This window comes from Biomphalaria glabrata, chromosome 7, assembly GCF_947242115.1.
Source record: "Biomphalaria glabrata chromosome 7, xgBioGlab47.1, whole genome shotgun sequence".
NCBI lineage: Eukaryota > Metazoa > Mollusca > Gastropoda > Planorbidae > Biomphalaria > Biomphalaria glabrata.
In genome coordinates, this window is record NC_074717.1 from 15,456,437 (window position 1) to 15,479,271 (window position 22,835).

The 22,835-nt window shown below is 34.6% G+C and overlaps 2 protein-coding genes across 15 annotated transcripts in view; one reads left to right on the plus strand and one right to left on the minus strand.

The window, feature by feature from the left end:
• Positions 1 to 3,415, minus strand: part of LOC106069657 (synaptic vesicle membrane protein VAT-1 homolog-like) — a 42,326-nt gene extending 38,911 nt beyond the window's left edge. For 2 of the 3 annotated variants that reach the window (XM_013229377.2, XM_013229367.2), the window contains exons 1-3: positions 3,163 to 3,413; positions 1,425 to 1,650; positions 766 to 895 (exon numbers count right to left, since the gene is read on the minus strand). In XM_013229377.2, the coding sequence (XP_013084831.1) occupies positions 766 to 895; positions 1,425 to 1,636 (342 nt within the window). In that variant the 5' untranslated portion in view covers positions 1,637 to 1,650; positions 3,163 to 3,413. Of the gene's footprint in view, positions 1 to 765; positions 896 to 1,424; positions 1,651 to 3,162 lie in introns of all 3 variants that reach the window. The other variant, XM_013229358.2, reaches the window with a different exon arrangement.
• Positions 3,416 to 3,714: 299 nt separating this feature from the next.
• Positions 3,715 to 13,857, plus strand: LOC106069623 (protein O-linked-mannose beta-1,4-N-acetylglucosaminyltransferase 2-like). Of its 12 annotated transcripts, none has more exons than XM_056036924.1 (3): positions 3,715 to 3,779; positions 7,515 to 7,743; positions 10,013 to 13,857. In XM_056036924.1, exon 3 carries the CDS (start codon positions 10,033 to 10,035, stop codon positions 12,625 to 12,627), a length of 2,595 nt encoding a protein of 864 aa, XP_055892899.1. In that variant the 5' UTR covers positions 3,715 to 3,779; positions 7,515 to 7,743; positions 10,013 to 10,032; the 3' UTR covers positions 12,628 to 13,857. The 12 variants fall into 12 exon arrangements, with proteins under 12 accessions (XP_055892899.1, XP_055892892.1, XP_055892893.1 ...); XM_056036917.1 differs by having other exon boundaries at positions 3,717 to 3,957; XM_056036918.1 differs by having other exon boundaries at positions 3,717 to 3,919.
• The last annotated feature ends 8,978 nt before the right edge of the window (positions 13,858 to 22,835 follow it).

A 22,835-nucleotide genomic window follows, 5' to 3' on the forward strand; every position in this document is an offset into this window, starting at 1 on the left:
AAGCAGAGTTTGATTTGTAGGTGTAAGCTAACTATACAACAATAATAACATAATATGGATTTAAAGTTGCATAATTGTTAGCCCCATATCAAATCGAAGAAGAGTTCTCTTTTTTAAATAAGGATTCATGTACATACACTTGATGTTTTTTATTTATTTATGCGCAAAAGAATTTTTCATTCATGTTTTTGTTTATGATTTTTTTCATGGCCTCATTTTACGTTACTAGTGTTATGTATTGTGTGGATTTTCTTTTTTTAACCATAAAATGCTTACTAATAAGGTGTGAGTGCATAAAGAAAAAAATATTCCGTTGCAAAAGTTTTACACTTTACATCAGTGATACCCAACCAACAGCCCACATCCTGCCTGGTGCCACTGAATGCCACTAAAGCTTTGGCGTCAAAACATCATGCTCTTCTATCAATTTTAAAAGCAAATGTCTTTTTTTGTCTTTTGAAAATGTGCATCTTAGTCTAAGCATTGCTACCTTAAAATGTGCATCTTAGTCTAAGCATTGCTACCTTAAAATGTGCATCTTAGTCTAAGCATTGCTACCTTAAAATGTGCATCTTAGTCTAAGCATTGCTACCTTAAAATGTGCATCTTAGTCTAAGCATTGCTATGTTAAAATGTGCATCTTAGTCTAAGCATTGCTACCTTAAAATGTGCATCTTAGTCTAAGCATTGCTATGTTAAAATGCAAATTGATCAAACTCACAGTAACGTCTGTATTATATAAGATAAGAATATATAGGTACTCACATTGAAGTCTGTGACATTAGCTCCAACTGCCTCCACAATACCAGCACATTCGAACCCCATGATAACTGGGGTCTTGGGTGGATGGTCAATCACACCCTGTCTGACCATCAGGTCTGTGAAACTCATGCCACTGTCATAAACATAATACATGAATGGTATATTTGTTGCTTGCATTGTTATAACATTTATAACTTAATATACACATACCTATGTGTGACTACTACATAGTCTATGAAGTAACATGTTAATTATAATCTACCCTAAAACTTATACATCTAGTAGGCATCGCTTTTTTTTTAAAAGAATTTATTCATTGTATAAGGCTTGTCTTCAAGTCTGAAGTTTAATGAGAAGTGCAAATGGCTATGCAGCCCCAGATGCGATCTACATATTTTGCCACATCAAGTGCAGATATAACCATTGTTAGTGCAGACATAACCATTGTCCTCATCAGTGGATTGTCTTTTGATCTCAAATGTGTTTTTGTAAGTGATCTCCAGCTGTCTCATTCCAAAAGACGCATGAAACCAGGTGCTCTTTTCTATGTCAATCAAAGCAAGTTGGCGCCTAAGCTGATCTTTATAAAGCCTTTCCATGGGGCACCTGTTTGCTTACCCCCTTTCAAATCACCAAAAAAGACTCTCCCCTTTAGGTCTTACCAAGCTTTAACTCGAATAAGAACCTCCCCATCACCAGCGGATGGCTCTGGCTTCTGTTGCACTTTCATCATTTTGACTCCTCCAAAACCTGTCAAAACAATACTTTTCATTTCTTTTACAGGAACTACCGCTGGGGCTGGGGCTTCTGTTGGCTTAGCTTCTGCTGCTTTGGCATCAGTCTCGGGAACTGGGGCATCTGTTGTTTCGGGCATGGTTTACAAGGAATCTATAACAATGTGAAAAAACAAAAATATGTATTGTAAATGAATCTTCTAAATTTAATGCATGTATGAATGCATGTGACTTAGAAAACGTAAATGCGTAGACTTCTTATGCAGAGAGGGCTTCATAACAAAAACATTAGATTAGTGATATCAATGACAGGTTAGGGAGGGATGTTGTAGATAATCAAGCTGCATTTAATTATTTATTTTACTCTGAAGTAAAACCAGCCATTATCAAAAATAATTGTATCATTTAACACTTTTAAATTAAACAAAAACAAATAAATTTTGGAAGATCAAACATTAAATGGAAAAATGAAAGGGGCTGACAGGGCGGAGTAATCAATAATTTTTTTTTAAATTTTATTTTTGTTCCTCCTTTCATTTAATTGTATTCCACCCAACCCCCCCTTTTTTCATAATTTAAATCTCAACCGCATTTCTGCGTTCACAAAGTAGGCCTAATAATTTTAAATCTAGACGGTCTAATATGTTGTTTTTTTTTAAGTTTCGAAGAATCTAATTATTCTAAAAAAAAATCTTAGAGTCATCTAATTGATTATAAAGACACGAATCAATGATTAATAATTAGCCCTGTTTACAAAATATATAGATCTGTCTATTTGTTCTGCTTGGCAAACCATTTTGAGAAAAACAAAAAATCAATAATTATAAATTAGTGGAACCAAAGCAGCCTCGCAGCACAAGCACATAAAAAATGCAAGTATATATACATAGTTCTATTTCACGGCAACAACAACAAAAAATATATATTTTAAATAAACGTAAATGTCTAATAAGTTTTAAAAAACGCACATATAGCCTACTAATCTAATAGCAATTTAATGCATATATGCCAATGGAGCACACAATATATATTATAGCTGAAAGAGAAGAGAGAGATGAAGGGAAAAAAGAAGGGGGATGGGGATCACTGGTAGAATCTATTAATTGATCCTGTAAATAGTATTCAGTTGTATCTATTTTACTTATTAAAAAATCAGAATTGACAATCGCGCAGGCTTATTTGGGCATTTAAAAACAAAAATATCCAATCAAAATAATACAGACTCAACTATGCTATGCCTACACATATTATATTACATTATAATGATTTATGTTAATAATCAGCACACATAGATCTATTATTCCATATGCCTGGTTCTTCCGAATATGACAAAATATTTATGAAAAAAAAAAATTAAAAAAAAAAGCGCTCATAAGATCAAAAAACGTAGTCTGTATGACTATATAAAAAAGTATAATAATTGCATTATGTTTGAAATTAAATGTTACTCCGATTAATCTATCTCAACTATCTGTCTATAGTCTAAGTCTATACTTTACATATTTATTCTATCTCAAATACAAATAATAAAATTTGTATCAATATGAGTTAGATCTCTAAAGTGTTGTGTTGCTTAACTATACCGAAATAGTCAAAGATCTATAATTTCTATTTAGAATATATTTATTTATTTTAATATCAGGACTAGATTTCAATCTATATTTACCTCTCAAATGTAAACAAATCGGCCGTTAAACAATAATATATAGTCCAAACGAAATGGAAACTGCTCGTGTTAATTCTAAATTAAACTATATTATAAATGTTTTAATTAACCAGCTCTATTAAAGCTTGGTAATGTAGTACCGTATGTTGTAAATCTAATTATAAAATGCTCCGGCAGCTAGATGTCTAGATAGGCTTTTCAGCTAGTAAACTATCGAAGCGACGGCTTCACGCATTTAATCGATGAATTCACCACGTGCAGGCTAACTAAATAACATATTTACACATACGACTGTTTTGATTGGGTGCTTTTTTTAGGTTAGATATCGTCTTAAAATGTTTTAATTCTACGCTCTTATAATTATAGATCTAGATTCTATTTTAGATTTACAGCAAATACAGATGTATAAAATCAAAATGTGAAAACAGCCTTCAATTTGTAATAAGACCTGTATCTAGATAAACTAGATTCTAGACTCTCTAAATATTACATTCCTCTATAGAGTCGAGTTTGTTTAGAGTTTAGACTAGCAACGAAAAAGAATACAATACGTAACCTTTGACCAGACCCGAACACCGACACCCAAGTCCTTGTTAAGATCTAGTCTAGATTTTCTAGTACATAGATCTATATCTAGTCTATAATCTATGTTTATGATATATAATATCTCTACCGATATCTATCTACTAAGTACTTCGATTTCTGAACAGACAATTCGTGTATTATAGGACGTAATCATCTTCTTTTTTGAAGTGAAGTTACGTCTGTATTTCATAAAATAGGATAAGAGTAGAAGTAGAGTCCGTTAGAGTAACTTTAGACTTTAGACTAGAATCTACTCTAGCTATTATATAGGCTAGATTTATATTTCTATATAGATCTAATATATTTAATATTATCGAGATCTAGACTCTATAATAATAGTTACAGTAGTAGATCTAATAATTTAAATAATATAATTAATACTTACATCAGTAAGATCTAGATTAAATGTATTCTATTATAATTTATAATAGGCCTATATTCTATCCCTCTAATCCTCTAAACTCTTAGTCTAAGACTATTATAAAAACATATAGCCATTCTATTACACTATAATTTATAGAGGTATAGATAAATCAGATAGAATAAAATCTATATAGGCCTACTATATATATATAGATCTAGTATTCTAGTTACTCTTATTGTAGTCTTGTAAAAACAAAAGTATAGTAAATAGTATAATAATTAACTATATATTTCTAAGTTAATACCACTAATTGATCAAAAGATCTCAAAACTGCCATACTGATCAGCATGAAATTTCGTACACAGGCTTGTTTTACCTCATATAGGCACTTACTAAGAACTGGTTTTGACAGATTCACACCCTGAACACCGCCATTCGCGAAAAAACGCAAGCTTTTTATCAAACCTTTGTGTTTTATTTTTGGTATTTCTCCAGATGGCTGCTGTCTCTCTCTCTCTCTGTATATATAGCAAATGTCCTGCTTTCATCAAAAAAGTTTATCAATGTCACAGTTTTATTTTAAAATCTTTCTTAATCATTTGACTAATAACTTGAAAGTACCACCATGATCCTTCTTTCATATTCGCTGCTTCGCAGGCTCGTGTTTGAGGCATGAGTAATACTTTTATTTTGCAGCATCCTGTTTTCTTCTCAGAAACTGATGTCAGCACTTTTTCTTTTGGTATGTTGTTGTTTCGCATATTTCTCGATTCTGTTAATCAAATTTGTTTGGCTTTCCCTTCTGTTAATGTCGATGACAGGGTAAACAATTTTGAAGACAAAACAAACATCAAAGTTCATAGGGATAAAAATAAACAACCACAGTGGAGTGCGATGCTTGAAATGTTGATCACATGTGGATTAAACCAAACATCTGAATAGAAATTGTAATTTTCATATGAAAGCGCTAGCAAACCCCCATTTAGATACTTCACCAACATTTAAATACTTATTTAATAGATTGATTCGCTACTGCTAAAGCTACTTTAGCCTATCAACAGTTTTCCATAATAACATTTAGCAATCAAGGGACTGCACTTAGAAATGTATGACCCAAAATAAGCATGTATGTGCAAGAACCAAATGTGAAGCAATAGTTACTAGAGGTTTGAACACTATAAAATAAAATAAACAAAGCACAGAGTGAAGTTAATGCTGCCCAGTTTTTGACAGTACTCACAGATGCTTCTAGCAAGAAGTTAAAAAGCTAGATTTAGATTTATTCTGACACCTATGTCTATTATTAATGTAGTTGGATTTAAATATAAGCTCTTTGGCTGAGTCAAGTTTTTTGTGTAGTTAAAACCATATAGCATCTGCTATATTTATATTATTGTGTACGAGCAGCTGAGACTCTTAATCATACACCAAAACAGACCCATCAATAGTAGATTATGAGAACTTTAATCTTGGTTCAATAAATAATAATATGTCAGTAATAAACTCGTTTAGATTAATCATTACACCATTTTCTTATCTTTTTCTATCTTCCTCTTTCAACACACATTCGCACCATTCCAAATTCATACTATGTTGCACACTAACAATTATTAAATTCTATTAAAACACTCCCAAAGGGCAAATATTTTACTCTGTTCCTTTTGAGTCAATTATAATAGGTACTTTGATTTTTAAAAATTCAAAATAATCATAAAATGCACTGTAACCTACTTAGTTAGAGAGAGCTATAATGCTTTCCAATGATACCAATGTTTTATTTTGATGAGATAATTGTAATCATTGTGATTATTTCATTCATCAAAAATTAGCCTTTGTGAAGTGACAAAAAACATGTGACCAAAAAAACTTACTTTAATTGACTGGATTATAAAAGTCTTTAAGATATGAGGTCAAAACTTCACGCTCTTTTCATGTAAAATGATAATGTCTTTTTAAAAAAGCATTTGACAAAAATATTTTTTTTAATTTTGTCTTAATATGAGCTGAAACATAAATAATACAAGTTAAAGATCTCTAATGGGTTTTATTTTGTTTAATTATAGTATATTTAAATATATATATTATATATATGTGTGTGTGTATATATATATATTTATAGTAAAATGTAAAGTTCCCCTTTCAGACCTTGCAATCTATAGGGCTGATGAAGTAAAGGTCATATATATATATATATCAAATATATAATATATATACATCAAATAGATAATTGTTATGAATTGTAAATGAAAATAACACTGAGCAAAAAAAAATTTGTTAAAATTTGAAGACTTCTTTTCATAAACTTCATTAAAAAAAAGTGCAATTAATCGTTTTTAAATGCCTGAATAGGAATACTTTAATAATTATTATTAATGAAAAATTTCCTGTTTTGGATAAATACAATTTGAAAAAAGAAACCTTGAGATTTTTGTAATTATTAATAAGATTTTTTGCTTGAAATTTACATATGTACCGCAGGTATTAATAAAGAAAACATAGGAAGAATAAAAATGAATAGCTCATTTAATTTGCAGAACTAAAAATATGAAAAATGTTGTACTATTTTAAAATGATTATTTTATAATATTTATTTACTTGAAACTCACGCTACATTTATCTCGATTGTCATTTTACACTACGTTGACTGCCTTTGCCCCCACCTTACTTTATTTCACTGAATTTGACCTGCTTTTTTTAATAGGATGGATAGTGAACTGTAGACATCAGGTGAATGCAAGAGAACATTTGCTCTCAGGGCTATGCCCCAAACCCCGCTGGCTGAGCTGACAGCTCTCCCACAGAGGCCCTATCTATAGATCTATAAATTATTGTTGTACTGCCAATAATAAAAAAGTAAATTTTTTTTTAACAAGTATTTATCATACAGCTTTAAAATATATTTGGGGCTTGGTGTCAGAGCTTAGCTTCCAAACTGAGGGGTCTTAGGTTTGAATCTTAGTGAAAACTGAAACTTGGAATTTAGGGATTTTTAGGATGTCCATGAGTCCACTTAACTCTGATGGTTACCTGACATTAGATGCGGAAAGTAAATGCTGTTGATCATTGTGCTGGCCACATAACACCCTTGTTAAACTTTGACCTTTACATCATCTGCCATATAGATTGCAAGGTCTGAAAGGAATACTTTTACTTTACTTTAAAATACATATATATCAAAAGAAAGCCCAAAGTTTGATTAGATCTATTACTTTTTAAAGTTTTTCTTTAAATGAAGTAAACTTTTTGTTTTTCACACACACAACTTTGTGTACAATAGATTTCTATTTTTAAACTAATAACACAGGGAGTCAGGAAAAAATATCAAATTACATATTATGTCTTTTTAAAATGATAGTATTAAAAAACAACTTAATATCTAATTGTAATATTTATTGATAAATAGATCCTATGATGTTGAAGGATGATCACAGAATTATTCATTGATCTGATAACCTACCTACTACTAGTGTATGCAGGATCTGGTAACACACAATAGATTACTTAATATTAACTGCTGCCTTTTCTATTGACATTCAAGTCACTTCTGGATCTGATGATATACAAATGATCATGGGTTCTGACAATATACATAGTGATTGCTGGATTTGATGACACAAGGTGGTTGCTTACAAGTAAGTGCTGGATTTCATACTGTATTAGGAAATGCTGGTTTTGATGAGGTGGGGGTAATTGATGGTTCTCATTAAGTACAATTGATTGTTACAGAATGGTAGCTAGCAATGTGCTGGTGGCAAAAAAATATTTTTTTTTGTGAATCTGTCTAGTCAGATGCTTTGTTTGCCTGGTACCACGTTGCTGCTAGGCAAAGTTGTCGAATCAGAAGATCCATGACACGCACCCTAGTCAAGGCTGTTCATTATTTTGCTTTATTTAATTCACCATTTAGTAGCTATGCAGTATTTTAATGTTCTCATCTACCTTGGTTTTTTTTTATTCTGTATTGACTGAAATAAACAGGGATTATTCAATTCAAGACTGCACAGTCAAAGTAAAGAAAATAGAGGCATTTTTAACTACTAGTCATGAAGACAGTATTACCTTTGCTGAAAACATGTTCTCAGATCTGGAGATTAGTGCAGAACTTCAAAGATATATTGGCCACAAGAAAAAGATGTCAGGCAAAAAAGGTTATTATTCTGAATTAACACACAAGAAAGAGCTACGGGGTGGGGGGATTTATTCTTCAGGACTGGTGAAGAGATAACTTCATGATGGGACAGATAGATGTGAATTATTGTCACCTTCCCAACAATGGAATCTTCAGATCGAAATCAATCTCGATAGTTATCCTTCTAAAAGTCATTTTACTTCCTTCAATTTTTTTAGAGGGCATCATGAACAGCATCCGCACCTAGCATCATATACACTAGCTACACCACTGGTTGTTAGATTAGATGATCTGTATGCCATTGATAATTCTGTTAAAGTCAGTGGTCTTTGTGATTTGCTCATTTGCCTTTAAATACATGCTGTAAGTGCACAACATATCAAAAAATCAAACAAAGCATTAGGGTTTATCAAAAGAAATTTCTATTAATGAAATAAGAACATAAAACTAAAATGTTATTTAACCTTGGTTAGGCCAATAATAGAATATGCATCCTCTATTTGGGACCCCTCAACTTAAAAAAACATTAAGAAACTGGAACAGACACAAAATAGAACAGTGAGATTCATAACAAACGAATATTCACATTTAACTAGAGTAACACCTTTAGTAAAATCACTAAATTTAGAAAGCCTTCAGGACAAAAACTTAAAAGTAAAGTAGCATTTATACATAAAACACTGAACCATCTTCAACTACAAAAACAAAATTTAATAAAATACTCAAAAAGACACAAAGATAAAGGCACATTCCTCATTCCATATGCTAGGACAAATTTGTACAAATACTCCTTCTTTCCTAGCGCTATTAGAGCATGGAATGGGTTGCCTGAGCTAGCCAGGAAAACCAGTGACTTGGCAAAATTTAAGTCATAGGTTAATATGCATGACTGAATGCATGACGCATAGGACGTAATCATCTTTTTTTGAAGTAATGTCTGTATTATATAAGATAAGATAAGAAGACAAACTAATCATTGTAAATTTGTTAACTCTGTAACGGGTAAGCTTAGAAGTGTTTTGTTTGAAGGATAATGATTTTACCTGTTTTGGTGTATGAGAGTATCATGGGAATACCACAACAACCAACCATGTTTACTCAATTATTGTAAGTTATTTGAGATGATGTGAAGCAATTACTTTTAATTTTATTCGTTCATTCTAAAACATTTTTTGATCTTTAATATTACACCTTAAATCATATATTTACAGTGAAAATATTAGTAAAGTTGCTAAGATGAATTATAATTAATTAGCAGTGCTTTTCATTCAAATTCATCTAGTCTTACTTCTATATTCTTCTACTAGCTATTAAGGAGATGATCAAACTTCTGTGAATAAATTCATTCCAAATTGAAGAAAATAAAAAAAAAATGCAATACTTTCATAAAGGTTGTTGTGTCACATCTGTGAAGCATGTTAAGTAATTTCTTTCTATCACATCTGTGATGCTGACTAAATAGTTTTTTTTTTTTCATTTTTATAAACAACTGTTTATAAATCACTAATAGCTATATAATGGGGGTTTTTTAGGACCCCCAAATCTAATTACACTTTAGAGAATTTAACAGCTGAATAAATATGCAGGATGTGGCACATAAAATGCTTTGAAACTATGTTAAGCCGTTAATCATTTCTTATTCTGCAAAATTATATCTGATAAGTATTTTGTGTGGGTATTTTCTTCTTAATTAAATAAATAAACTTGCTTGGATTATAAGGTTTCATCTTACTTTAATAAGATATTGATTAATTGTTTCTTTGTTTCACTAGATTTCAAGCAAGCCTGAACAATGTCATATATTCATAACACTATTCACTGTGTTATGGTTCTTCTTCTAATAACTTTAAGTTATTTTTATCTGGAACTTAAAGACAGTCTAAATGCTTTTGAAAGTAATGCAATAAAGGAAAGAGATTTTAGTCAATTGCTTGTATCGAAGACTAACAGTCATCAGTTTATACAGTCTTCTAATGTAGATATTTTCATAGATATTTTCACTGATGGTTCCCAGTATGGCACTAAGGAATCTGGTAAAATACTTTTGTCAATATCTGAAAGTCAGTTTGAAAGTGGTCAACTAGCCATTGAAACTGCCAAACAACCATTCATCAGTGAGACACCAATGATGGTTGAGTCAGATGTGTTTAAAATAAATCAACTAGAAGGGGCTAGCACAACAAGCATTGTTGCATCAGTCCTATTAGACCAAGTGATGTCTACCAGTCAAATTTCATTGGAGCATTTGATAGAGCCTACCATAAGCTTACCAACTGAGCATTCAGGAATATCATCAACAAACAATGAATTTATTATTAAAAAACATATAACTCAGAATTCTTTCAAAAAGGATTTCAGTCCTATAAATCTAAAATATTCTGAAATTGAGAAAACTGAAACTATTATATACCAGCCTGATGTTGTGGTGATCAACACTAACTTTAGTACACAGCTTCAGTTTGTAAGTCAAACTAGTAAAGTTCAAGTTAGTTTGAGACAGATAGATTCACATGTAATGCATGTTACTGATAACTTTGCTACAAGTGAAAGCAATACAAATGCTGAGCCCCTACAGCTAGCTGTTTCCTCGTTGATGACAAGTGAGCAGAAAGAACTTCATTGTTTGAGCCAGAAATGTGAGGCCCTGAATGGGGCTGTTCTGAAGGATGTTGAAACGCTTCATCATGTTGAGGAAGAAAATGCACATTTTACATTGTATAATCCTTTACAAGACATTGAGGTCAAAGGCAATGTAAAAGCAGATATAGAACATTTGAATATTGAGGAAGTAGCTGATGACCATGTTAAAAACTATTTAATTTCCCACGGTACTTCAGCATTCTGCGAGGACAAAACAAAACTATGTCACTTTCATAACCTTTGCTACAAGAAAAATGAACAAGATTTTATATTTCTCCATGGCAATAAAAGTGTAGTTACTGGTATTAATTACACTGAGATGTTCACTATTAATCTGTCAGCAGTGCCTGGCCATAATGCTCACAGGCTATCACTTGTTTCAATTCCAGCCGAGAGTTTGTCACTTTTTTCTACAGCAATTGTTGATCAAACCACATTTATTATGAGCCGTTTTAAACCTGACAATATTATGCATGTTCTTCATGATGACATTCTTCCATTGTTTGAGACACTTTACAGTCTACATCTTCAGCATTTTAATAAAAAGCCTAAAGCATCTTTGATTTTTACGGACAATTTTAATTTGGGGGAATTCATTGACGTCTACACCTCCCTGTCTTCAGCTCACCCCATTTTACTCTTACAACTTAACACTTCTGTTGATATTATATGTTTCACTGACACATATATTGGACTTTCTGCATCTACTCTCTGGTATCAATATGGATTTTTTAAACCTCAAGGACCTTTGATAATTAATAATACACATGTCTTACTCAAAGTGAGGAGGGCCACTGAATACTTGGCTCAGCACTTTCAGAAAGATTGTTTATTATGTAAGAATCAAAACCATTTAGTCCTTATATCTAGAAAAGACAATAGGCTTATCCTTAATGAAGGAGAGTTAGCCATGTCTATAGCTAGAGCCACTAAGCTCAAAGTTATGTCTGTAAGTTTAGAACTTCAAAGCTTGAGTGAAATAATATCGATTGTCAGGAGTTCTAAAGGTATCATAGGAATGCATGGATCACTTCTTTCATTAGCAATGTTTCTTCAGCCCAGGTCTGTGGTAGTAGAGCTGTTTCCTTATGGAATTAATCCATCGAAATATTCGCCATTTAAAACTTTTTGCCAGCTTCCTGGAGCTGGTATTGTGTATACCTCCTGGGTCAATCCTCATTTACATAAATCTGTTGGTCATCCTGATTGGCCCTCAGAGATTGGTGGTATCCAACATTTACCTGCCCATATCCAAGAGAAAATCCTTAATGAGTCTGAAGTCCAGGACCATCTGTGTTGCAATGATCCATCATGGCTGTACCATATTTATCAAGATACACATGTTGATACCGATGCTGTAGCATCACTGACATCAACATCTATTGCCCTAGCGGGAACAGTACAGCTCAATGCACAGCCCTTGACATTAACTATTCCGTACCTCCCGGGGCCAGTCCAAAATATATCTTGTTCTCACATGATCAACAATGACATATCCGGTTACCTCATAGCCTGGTCCTTGCCCTGGAATCTCGATTTTATTCCCTATAAATTATTTGAATCACAACTTGTTTATCAAGATAAAACAAGAACAGAAACAGAGCAAGTCAATATAGATATGAATTCTGTGTCCTATGTTATAAAGACTTCAGAAGCTAACTCAACAAGTGAGTACAATATCTGGGTACGAGTTGTTGTGGATCACAATAGTACTGGACCATATAGTTATTTTGCTTGCAATAGGTGATATTGTTTTTCAAATGCGTTCATTCATTCTTTGTATCAAAAAAAAAATATTCATACATGGGTACAAAGATACATTATTATTATAGCTTTTATATAGCGCTACTTTCATGCTTATAGCATGCTCAGAGCGCTTTTTTGGTCCACATTTGTGGACCAGTTGGGGGAGGGGGTATCTAGGAGTTGGTTTTCCGTGCTGCCTTTAGGCGCTCAGTAAACAACTCTTCCCGAGTCGGGTGTCGAACCTCGAGCCCCCCTTCTAAGTAGTCAAGCCTAGTTCAAGCGCACTTGGCCTCTCGACCACGCTTCCCAATACATGTCACAGACATCATGGATATTTTGATATACCGGTACCGCACAGAATAGCTTCTTATAGTTTTTTTCTATTTTGCTTTATTCAATGAACGTACTGGTATCATTAAAACAATGCACACATTTATATTTGTTTATGATGACTAGATAAACTAATTCAATGATTTTTTTTTTTACATTTGTTCGCCATAGTGATTAGCAAAATTTGATTTTTGAAAATCCCTAACCAATTTTTTTTCCGTAGGTATGTTTTTTAAAGCATTTTGAACATTTTTTTTTATCCGATTTGACACGTTTTTATTATCAAAAACTTTTTATTCAAATATTGGTACCGGTACCTATTTAAAATAATTTTTGCATCAGCTTTTTTTTCTTTTAAATCAACACAATCTATTTGGTTTTAAATTGCTATTAATATATCCCTTCAATTTTATGACAAAGTTCACACAAATGTCAAAACAGGAAAATGTGTTGTTGTTGTTTTATTCAAAGTATTCCGTATACCGGTATTTTAAGTGATTCTCATCTGTCCAGTGACAGTTCGCGTAGCCAAAGTCCTCCACTTTTCCCGGTCAGCAGCGCTGTTCTTAGCAGGATATCAAGGGAGAAGCGGTCATTTCTTTTGTTATTCAGCCAACGTTTCTTTGGACGCGACCCTTTCTTCGTGCTTCCTCCACTGTACCTTGAAGTCATTGGAACATTTAAAACTAATTAAAATTTATATGTAACTTTATATATATATATATATATATATATATATATATATATATATATATATATATATATATATATATATATATATATTATACTATAATTCCTTTTATCAGCTTGCAAATTCTTCATCGGTTCAAAAAAAGAACCCTGAGTGGTTGGACAGGGATCTCGAAAATGGCTCTAGCGATTTTCCCTAGAAATTTTACAGCTTATAGCTTATATATATATATATATATATATATATATATATATATATATATATATATATATATATATATATATATATATATATATATATATATATATATATATATATATATATATATATATATATATTGGGACAAAAATACTTGCTAATTGACCGCATAGGAAAACTAGAATGTTCTATAACTTGAATACTTCTATATCAGATATCTAGATCCAGCACGGATATTCTAGTCTGGTCTATCGGTAGGCCTACTGTCTTTTAATGTTACCATGTCACCAAACTAGACTTTATATGCTCTGCATAGATTTATATATTTGCTAACCAGTTTTGAATTTTGAATGTTTGTTGGGATGTGGGATAAAATAAATAGTTACCCGAAAGACAAAAATTGATGGGAATAAAATGCATGTCTTGCAAAAATGGTTTCTCCTGTAGGCCTATGCACTGGAGCTGATTCTGATGCATTTGAATGTGATTTATGTACAAAAAGTGATGAAATAAATTATTTGTAAAACAATGATCTGTACGTGTGATATTTTAAAATATGTTTGTTTTGTTTTCTTTATTTACAAAATCATGTTTTGTTTGTATTGTTGTAGTTTGACATTGGTAAGGTAGGCCTACCGGTTTCTCATATTACCCAAACTTGGATTGATTTGATTTTATTACAATAATTCAAAAAAGTAATGCATCAATTCATCTGATCTGTAGTAGAAATTTTAATATATTCTGAATCCATTTTAAATTAGCAGTGGGTAAAAATGTGTCAATTATATGTGTTAGAACTATTTAAAGTTAAGCATCCCATAGTATCCCAATGCACTTTCCCCTATGTATTCTATAGCTTAAATCGTCTGTATTTCTACACACTATCTCCAGGGTGATGAAGCAATCACCAATGTAATCAATTCTGCGAAACCTTTGGCACCAAGACTATTCCGATCTATTCTGCACGGATTGGAATTTATTGAAACAGAACGCGTCAAACTACAGGGTTGTCTAGGTCTGGACTGCACTGATTGGAATTTATTGAAACAGAACGCGTCAAACCTGGAAAAAATAGTTTGAACTTGGAACTGTGTTTAGACGATAAATTAAATTTTATTGCAAACACAATTACATTACCAAAAAAGTTTAACACAAATTAAAGCTACTAATAAACAAGATTACAAAGAGAGTTTGTGTTATCTCAGAGGCGGCTCAGTCAAATTCACCAATGGACGAGAAATATATTCAAGCCATATTCTTGTTTTTATCGTTGAAAGAAATAGTAAAAATTTGGCGTTATTTTTCACATAAAAGCAAACAGTGCAACACGTCGTCTTTAAGACTCTTCAGGAATAAGTAGAGTTACGTTAAGATCAGATCCTAAGATCAGCGTGAATTGATCAACTAAGATCAGCATGGAAACCTCCCGATACAGTGTCGCACCTAGTGCGGTATAGCTAAGTGTGTCACACCTCCCCATCAACTTTCTTGAAATATGTTACAATAAACACTAGCTAGTTCTTGTTGAACCAAATACAGTGAGTTGATTACCTACTTTTATTGATTTGTACTCAAATGCTTTAGGGCAGGTAGATCTACAACAGATATGATTTTCTCTCTGCGGCAGCTACAGGAGAAGAGCAGAGAACAAAAGCAGCCCCTCTTCATAGCATTTATTGATTTGACCAAGGCCTTTGACCTTGTTAGCAGAAGCGGTCTGTTTGCTGTACTAGAGAGAATCGGCTGCCCAAATAAGTTAAGAAAACTAGTGTCAGCTTTTCACGAAAATATGCAGGCACCGTTCAGTTTGAAAGTTCTTCCTCCAGGCCATTCTCCATTTAGAGCGGTGTAAAACAAGGATGTGTACTGGCCCCTACACTATTTGGCATCTTCTTCTCAGTCGTACTAACCAGTGCTTTTAAATCCATGGAAGACGGAATATATATCCATAGCAGATCCGATGGAAGGCTCTTTAACCTGGCACGTCTTACAGCCAAAACGAAAAGGCGTCGTATCTTGATAAGGGAGCTGCTGTTTGCCGATGACGCGGCACTCGTATCTCACTCACAAGGAGGTCTACAGAAGTTAGTGAACGCCTTAGCAGCTGCTTGTCAAGAGTTTAGCCTTACTATAAGTCTCTCCAAGACCGAAATCCTGGCACAAGACGTCGCAGAAATACCTATAATACAAATTGGGAACCCTTTCAGTGGTGCAGGAATTTACCTACTTTGGTTCAACAATTGTCAGTAACCTAGACTTAGACATCGAGCTGACAAAAAGGATAGGAAAAGCTACCACAGCATTGGCAAAACTCTCCAAGCGCGTCTGGGAAAATGGTAAATTGACCACAGCGACCAAAATCCTAGTCTACAACGCCTGTGTTGTGAGCACTCTCCTTTATGGCAGTGAAAGCTGGTCAACATACATGTAACAAGAGCACAGATTGAATAGTTTCCACTTGCGCTGCCTGAGACGCATAATGGGCATCTCTTGGAGGGACCATGTCTCCAATCAGGAAGTTTTGAGATTGGCCAATATGAACAGCATGACACTAAGAAGATTACGCTGGCTTGGACATGTCACCCGCATGCCAGATGGTAAAATCCCGAAAGATATCTTAAAGCTGAGCTTGTGGAAGGAGTCAGACCCAAGGGCCGCCCAAGACTAACATATAGAGATGTCTGCAAGCGAGACATGAGAGCCACAGGCATCAGCGAAAATATGTGGGAAAACATAGCCAAAGACCGGAGTGCATGGAGACAGACTGTGCGTGCTGGGACAACCCTTGCTGAGAACAAAAGAATTGAAGCGGCCTTAATCAAGAGGGAAAACAAGAAAGCTGCCCTGTCCGCTAGCCCTGAATCAGAGGCATACACATGTACGAATTGTGGCAAAGTCTGCCGTTCTAGAATTGGCTTGATTAGCCACACCAGATTCTGCCCCGTCTCAAGATTAAGCCAAAACCAGTGACTCATTTGGGCGCATCCATTGCCTTTCGAGATAAAAGGAGCCATATATACTCAAATGTAAAATCCCAATGTTTATTACATTTATTCAAATGTTATTGCAAATTTTACAATAATATTTAATTAAAATTACAAACGGATTTAACATCATATAAACAGGTTTCCTTTGTTATACTTTAAGACAGAAATAGTATAAGGTAGTGCTGTGCCATTTACACTTAAACTATCATCTAGATGTGTCTAGGCATATTTGGGCATATATCAATGTGTCTGCTTTTACCAAGTTATAATTTTTCCAACTTGGTCGTCACCCCCAAAATGGTGTCGACCGGTGCGGACCGCACACCTCACACCCCCTCCGCCTAGTGACACCACTTCTCCAAGATATATCTCGAGATTTTATTATTACCTTTTCCAATGTGTCTTCTTTTGCCAAGATATAATTTTTCCAACTTGCTTGCCACCCCCAAAATGGTGTCGACCGGTACGGACCACCCCCTCGCCCCGCCCCCCAATGACGCCACTGCTCCTACCTACTTCTTCCCAAAAATTTCGATTAATATATTGGAGTAGACGTAGTAGGAAATAAAAAAAAATTAGCCTGCACAACTAAACAGGTTTCCCATACGAACAGCATAGGCCTAATACACTATTACCCACTAGTAGGCTTCTTATCCTGATAACATGGGCGCCCGCAAGGGGTGCCCCTGGATTTCTGAGTAGCCAATTAAATTCTAGCCATTTTTTCTCACCATCAAATCAATTTACTTCTAAGTAGAAACTGAACAAGTAGTGCTTCCACTGGTTAATGTATTAGCAGAAATAAGTAGATTAATCTAGGCGTATGGAATGGATGGCCAACCATGTAGGCCTACGTGCGCGCCTCTGAATTCTATAACCCCATTTCTGTCAGGTGGGTTTTGTCCTCGCGCTCGTCTAGGGTATGATGTACTCCGCCGGGCTCCCCACCTGAGCAGTGTTTATTAACTTTATGCCGGGGTTATAATTTAGCCTTGGCTCGTCTGCCTGGGCACCCCTAACAGTCTCACAATCAATTTATGCAATAGATATCTAGGAACGAATAAACCAAATATTAACGTATACTAGTGAATAACAATATTGCATATAACAACAAAGGTTTAATGAGTTAATGATATATATGATATTATGAGGCATACATTAGGAATAAATATCAATAGCAATTACAGATTACATTCAAAGGACTATAGCACACCTTAATCTCAGTGCCATAGTCAATCAGGCCTGACAACGCCAACCCAACGTCAACGGGCAACAGTCAACTACCAAGCCTACAACTCAGACTTGACTCCAGCAGAGTCCCAAGCCTGCGTCCCCAATACTGGGGAAGCACACCACACAGATAACTCAATCTCAAGGCACACCAAGAGAACACACCAAGAGACTCATCTCAAGGCACAACAAAAGAACAATGACACCAATATAGCGCATCCTTAGGAACAGAACTAATAAGACCTTATGGTGCTCAAACGAAAATACCCTACAAGATGCACACGACATGTAGTTAATGTCTCCTCTTCTTGTGTTTTTTATTTGTTTTTTTTTATTGTCGTCAATTATTCATCTGCTTTTGAACCAGTTTCCATGGTGTTGCAGTCTTTCCAACTTAACATAGTGGCCGCGCAACAGCACATCAGCAGTTACATTAATGGCATAATCAAAAACCAACTTGACCATCCTGAGGAACACGTTAGTGATGTCATCTTGAGGAAGGAGAGACTGCTGGCAGAAAAACCTCATACCGGATATTGAGTTGCTGCTGCCGAGAATTCGCAGTCGACAGACACACTGAGAAAAAATACGTTTGGATTTTGGGAGTTATCACAGAACACGTACGGCTTTACATTAGATATCTTAATTCTTAAGTTTCACAAAATAAATAAGACATAAGAACTCTTTTATTCTATTGAAATTAAATCGTTGAACAACATGTAACTTACTGTTTTAAATTTTAAATGTAATTTTAAAGAGAAACTAGGGTATGAATGTGTATTTTTTTTAGGACTAGCTTGTTTCAAGTACCTGTCGTTCTCCGATACACAATTCACAAAAATAATTATAGGAATAAAAATAAAAAAAATAAAAATTGTAGTGATTGAAAAAAAAAATTAACCAGATCATTCTTAAAATTAAACTATATAACTTAAGACCTAGGCCAGAGGCGGACTGGTTAAATGGGCAAACGCCCGGTGGGCCGGTACCAAATGGGCCGGTCTGGTTGCGACCAATGAATTTTTTTTTTCAATGCTTTAAGAAAAATGTTACAGTATTCCCGAACACGTTTTATTTTTTTAATTATTATTACACTTAATTTTTTTTTAAATTCAATAAGAACATATAATAAATTTACACTAAACACTGTAGCCTACGTTTTATCATTTGCAAAACTTTTTGCAATGCAAGAGCGGCATGGACTTCAACACTGCTTTGATGTGTTCGAAGCTGTGTTTGGCCTAATCATTTTGCTAGTCGGCATGGACGTTTGATGGCATTCCCTTTTGTTTTTGCTTCTTCCCTTCCCCGTCTTTTGATGGTTCCAATGTCAGTTAACGAAAAAGAGGGATGAGAGAGGTTAAGTTAGAAAATATTGATATAACACAGAAAAGAAAAAAAAATGGGCGACAATTAGCTCTTTAAGGATACAATGGATACCAGCAACTATAGATCCAGAACTAGAAGGAAATGAGAAGGCTGACACACTCGCCAAGAGTGGGAGAACAAACTCACAATTAAACATTGCACTCATCCAGAAGAACTGAGGAAACAAATAATAAATAAAATAAATGAAAAATGGACAAGCTTTCATCCGAATCACAAGAAAGATGGTGCCTATTATAAGCTATCCCGACAAAATCAACGACTAATCTTACGACTCAGAACCGGACACAGCAGATTGAGACATGTCCTTCAAAACTGTTCTCTTGTTCCATGAGGCCCGTACAAGACACTGATCCAAAACACCCCAATAGAAAGAAAACTATATGGAGATCTCCCTGGTTTGGAAACCATTTCGCAGTTCATCGCATATATTGGTCTAGTGATCTGAACGCTCCAACATAAAAATGAGAACGAGGAAGAAGAAGAAGCTCTTGAACAATACTTAATAGGAATTAACTTTAATTTTAACACACACACAGACGCCAAATTGCAAACCACACAACTTATTCACAACTCAATATGGGTAGAGAGTTCTTCTTTCTGAGATTTGTACAGAAAAGTAAGTTTTCTTTTTGTTTCTTTTTAATAACATAGATCTAAAAATACCAATAATTTCTTCAAAGACATGAACATGTATAGGCCTAATGAGTCTAAAACAATTTGCGCCAAAAAGTCCCACGTATGCCAGAACATTCTGCACGAGTCGAGAAATATTACAATGTAACCGCTGTCAAACAGAGCATCGAGGTCATCCACAGGGGCAGTGTCAGCGTATGTTAATTGCTTGACCCACTTGCATAAAAGGACGTTATAATAATACTAATGGCAATGTCTTCGATTCCGAAGATTAAGAATGAGTAAAGTGTTTCAAATGGCTATACAAACCCTGTTGCAACCTGCATATTTTTCCGCAACTCGTGCAAACAAAGCTACTAACCGACGGCGGTCTATTTAAGTTTTCTTTTCGTCTTCTGCGCTGGTCTTCAATAGTGACTTTTCTTTGTGTCTCAAATGCGTGTCCTGCGGCCTTGGTGAGAGCTTTCCAACTGTCTTTTTCAGAGGCCATCTACTGCCAGATGCTTAAACATTGATTTTCGTTGCTAGGTGAAGCGACCTATTCTGCCATACTCTCTGTTTGAAGCGTCCAAAAGCGCTGTTGGCCTTTGCGAGACGGTTGTTAATTTCTTTGGACAGTGCCGCATCGTTTGACTCAACAAGGAGATGGCCATTCACATTGTTTTGTGGAGCTGGGTTAGTTTTGATTCTTCTCCGTTTTTAGGTTGGTAGGCAGACCAAACGAGGCCGAAGCCTCAGTAAGTTGAAGCTCCAGTTCAGTGTGTGCAAGAAAGGCGCAATCGTCCGCATAGAGCAGCTCAGTGGCAATCATCTATTTAATTTTTGTACGGGAGAGCAAGCACCGTATACTGCCATCAGTACGGAGCCTGATGTAGATGCCCTCATGCAGGTGTGTCAAAGAGTGTCGGAGCTAACAAACAACCCTGCTTCACACCTTTCTCTGTAGAGAGATAGGTCACCATTGTATTGATTTGACCTTATTGACTCTCAAGCAGTTGGTTCAGAATAGCGATGAATCTTGGAGGGCATCCAAGCCGAGATAGATAGAAACCTCCACAAGCATCGCGACTCACTGTGTCAAGTGCCTTGTTGAGATCAATGAATACAGTCCAGGTACGCTCCCAGCATTTTCCCTGCATTTGGCGTAAGACAAAAATCATGTCCGATTTGCCTTTACCAGCCCGGAAACGACACGGACTTTCAAAAAGCACACTGCCTACTATGGAGTTAGTCAATCTGTCAAGGAGTAGTCTGGCAAGGATTTTTCTCGCTACTGATAGTAAGTAATGTCTCGGTAAATAGAGCAGTCTGATGTGTCGCCTTTTTTGAAAAGGGATATGATGGTGGAGTCTCGAAGTTCTGGCGGGATAGTTCATGAGTCCAGGTGAAGAGGTCTGTTAACCTTTCTGTGAGAGCAGCACCACCCATTTTAAACACTTCTGCTGGAAGACCACCTGAGCCAGGCGTTTTGTGTCTTTTGAGCTTCACCATTGCAGTTTCAACCTCACCAAGACTTGAAGTCGCGAACTTTGGCCTGCAAAATCACTGTAGCGGAACTTTTTCTCATTGTTTTTGAGAGACTCGAGCACAGAACAGTAGTGGCAGCGTTTTTTTTTGTTTTTGTTTTAATTACTAACTTTTGAATTTCTGTGTGTTCTCTTCGTTTCTGTTGGCTTTGCAATATGCCACTGCCCTTTGCGTCTTGGAGAGTCTGTTATAGCTGGCTACAGTCTGCCTCTGAGTCAATATCCAAGGGCGTTAATAAGAGAAGAATCCCATGCATCATGCTACTAATGTTTTATTTAGGAATAATGCCGTTCTCAGGGTTAGGCATTTTTCATTTCATTTCAATCACTTGTCTTGTCTAAACTTGCTGGTACATAACTTTTTACACACTGAGGAACTCAGTTTTACATTTATATAGTCAACAAATAAAAGCTCATTCAAAGGAAAAAAAAATCAGAAAACTCATTACATTATTATACTGCAGCATTTCGCAACCAATTAAAGAAAATACAGTAAAATCTATCTATCTATCTATATATATATTGCTTTTCATTCTCTAATAATATGGCATTTTAATGAGTAAAATATTTAATATATATATATGAAAGATTTTGTATGCTCCACTCAAGCATTCTTTGTTTCTGGTTGATTAGTTATTGGTTCCTGTTGTGAGTCAGATCTAATTGTCATAGTTTCTTCACTAAGATGATTGTATAATGGAAACTCACAACAAAATGTACACTTTATACAAAGCGGAAGAATTCCATAACAGGCAGGTAGCAGAAGTATCAGAGGACTAGTTTTCTTTTTATATGAGAGATAGGACTCATTTCTGAAAAAAAAAAACAAAAAAAAAGAAAACATATATACATTTAGATTTTTTTGTAGGGGTGGGGAAAGTGTTATATTTTTTAAATCTATCATTTATTAATTATTAACTTTTTTTATGTTACTTGTTTTAGTGTTTTTTTTTTTCATCCTTTTTTAATTCACTATCTTTTTTTTAAGTCTTTCGCTTAGGATCAGGCCAAAATAGTGCTAATTTGACCAAAACTAAAACCAGTAAGAAATATCCTCCACCAAAAGAAAGCTGATTGATTAATTTGCATTCTGATTCTTCCTAAAGAAGCCTACAGTATAGTAGTAAAATTACTCACGATCTATATCTTTTATCAGCATTTTTCTCCAAAAGTGGAATTCCACTCAGAAAAAGTAAAATAGTCATGGTGAACAGAGGGCTCAAAA

Bases quoted from the DNA above. Each gene is read 5' to 3' on its own strand.
- LOC106069623 (XM_056036924.1), top strand. From the start codon at position 10,033: ATGTCATATATTCATAACACTATTCACTGTGTTATGGTTCTTCTTCTA.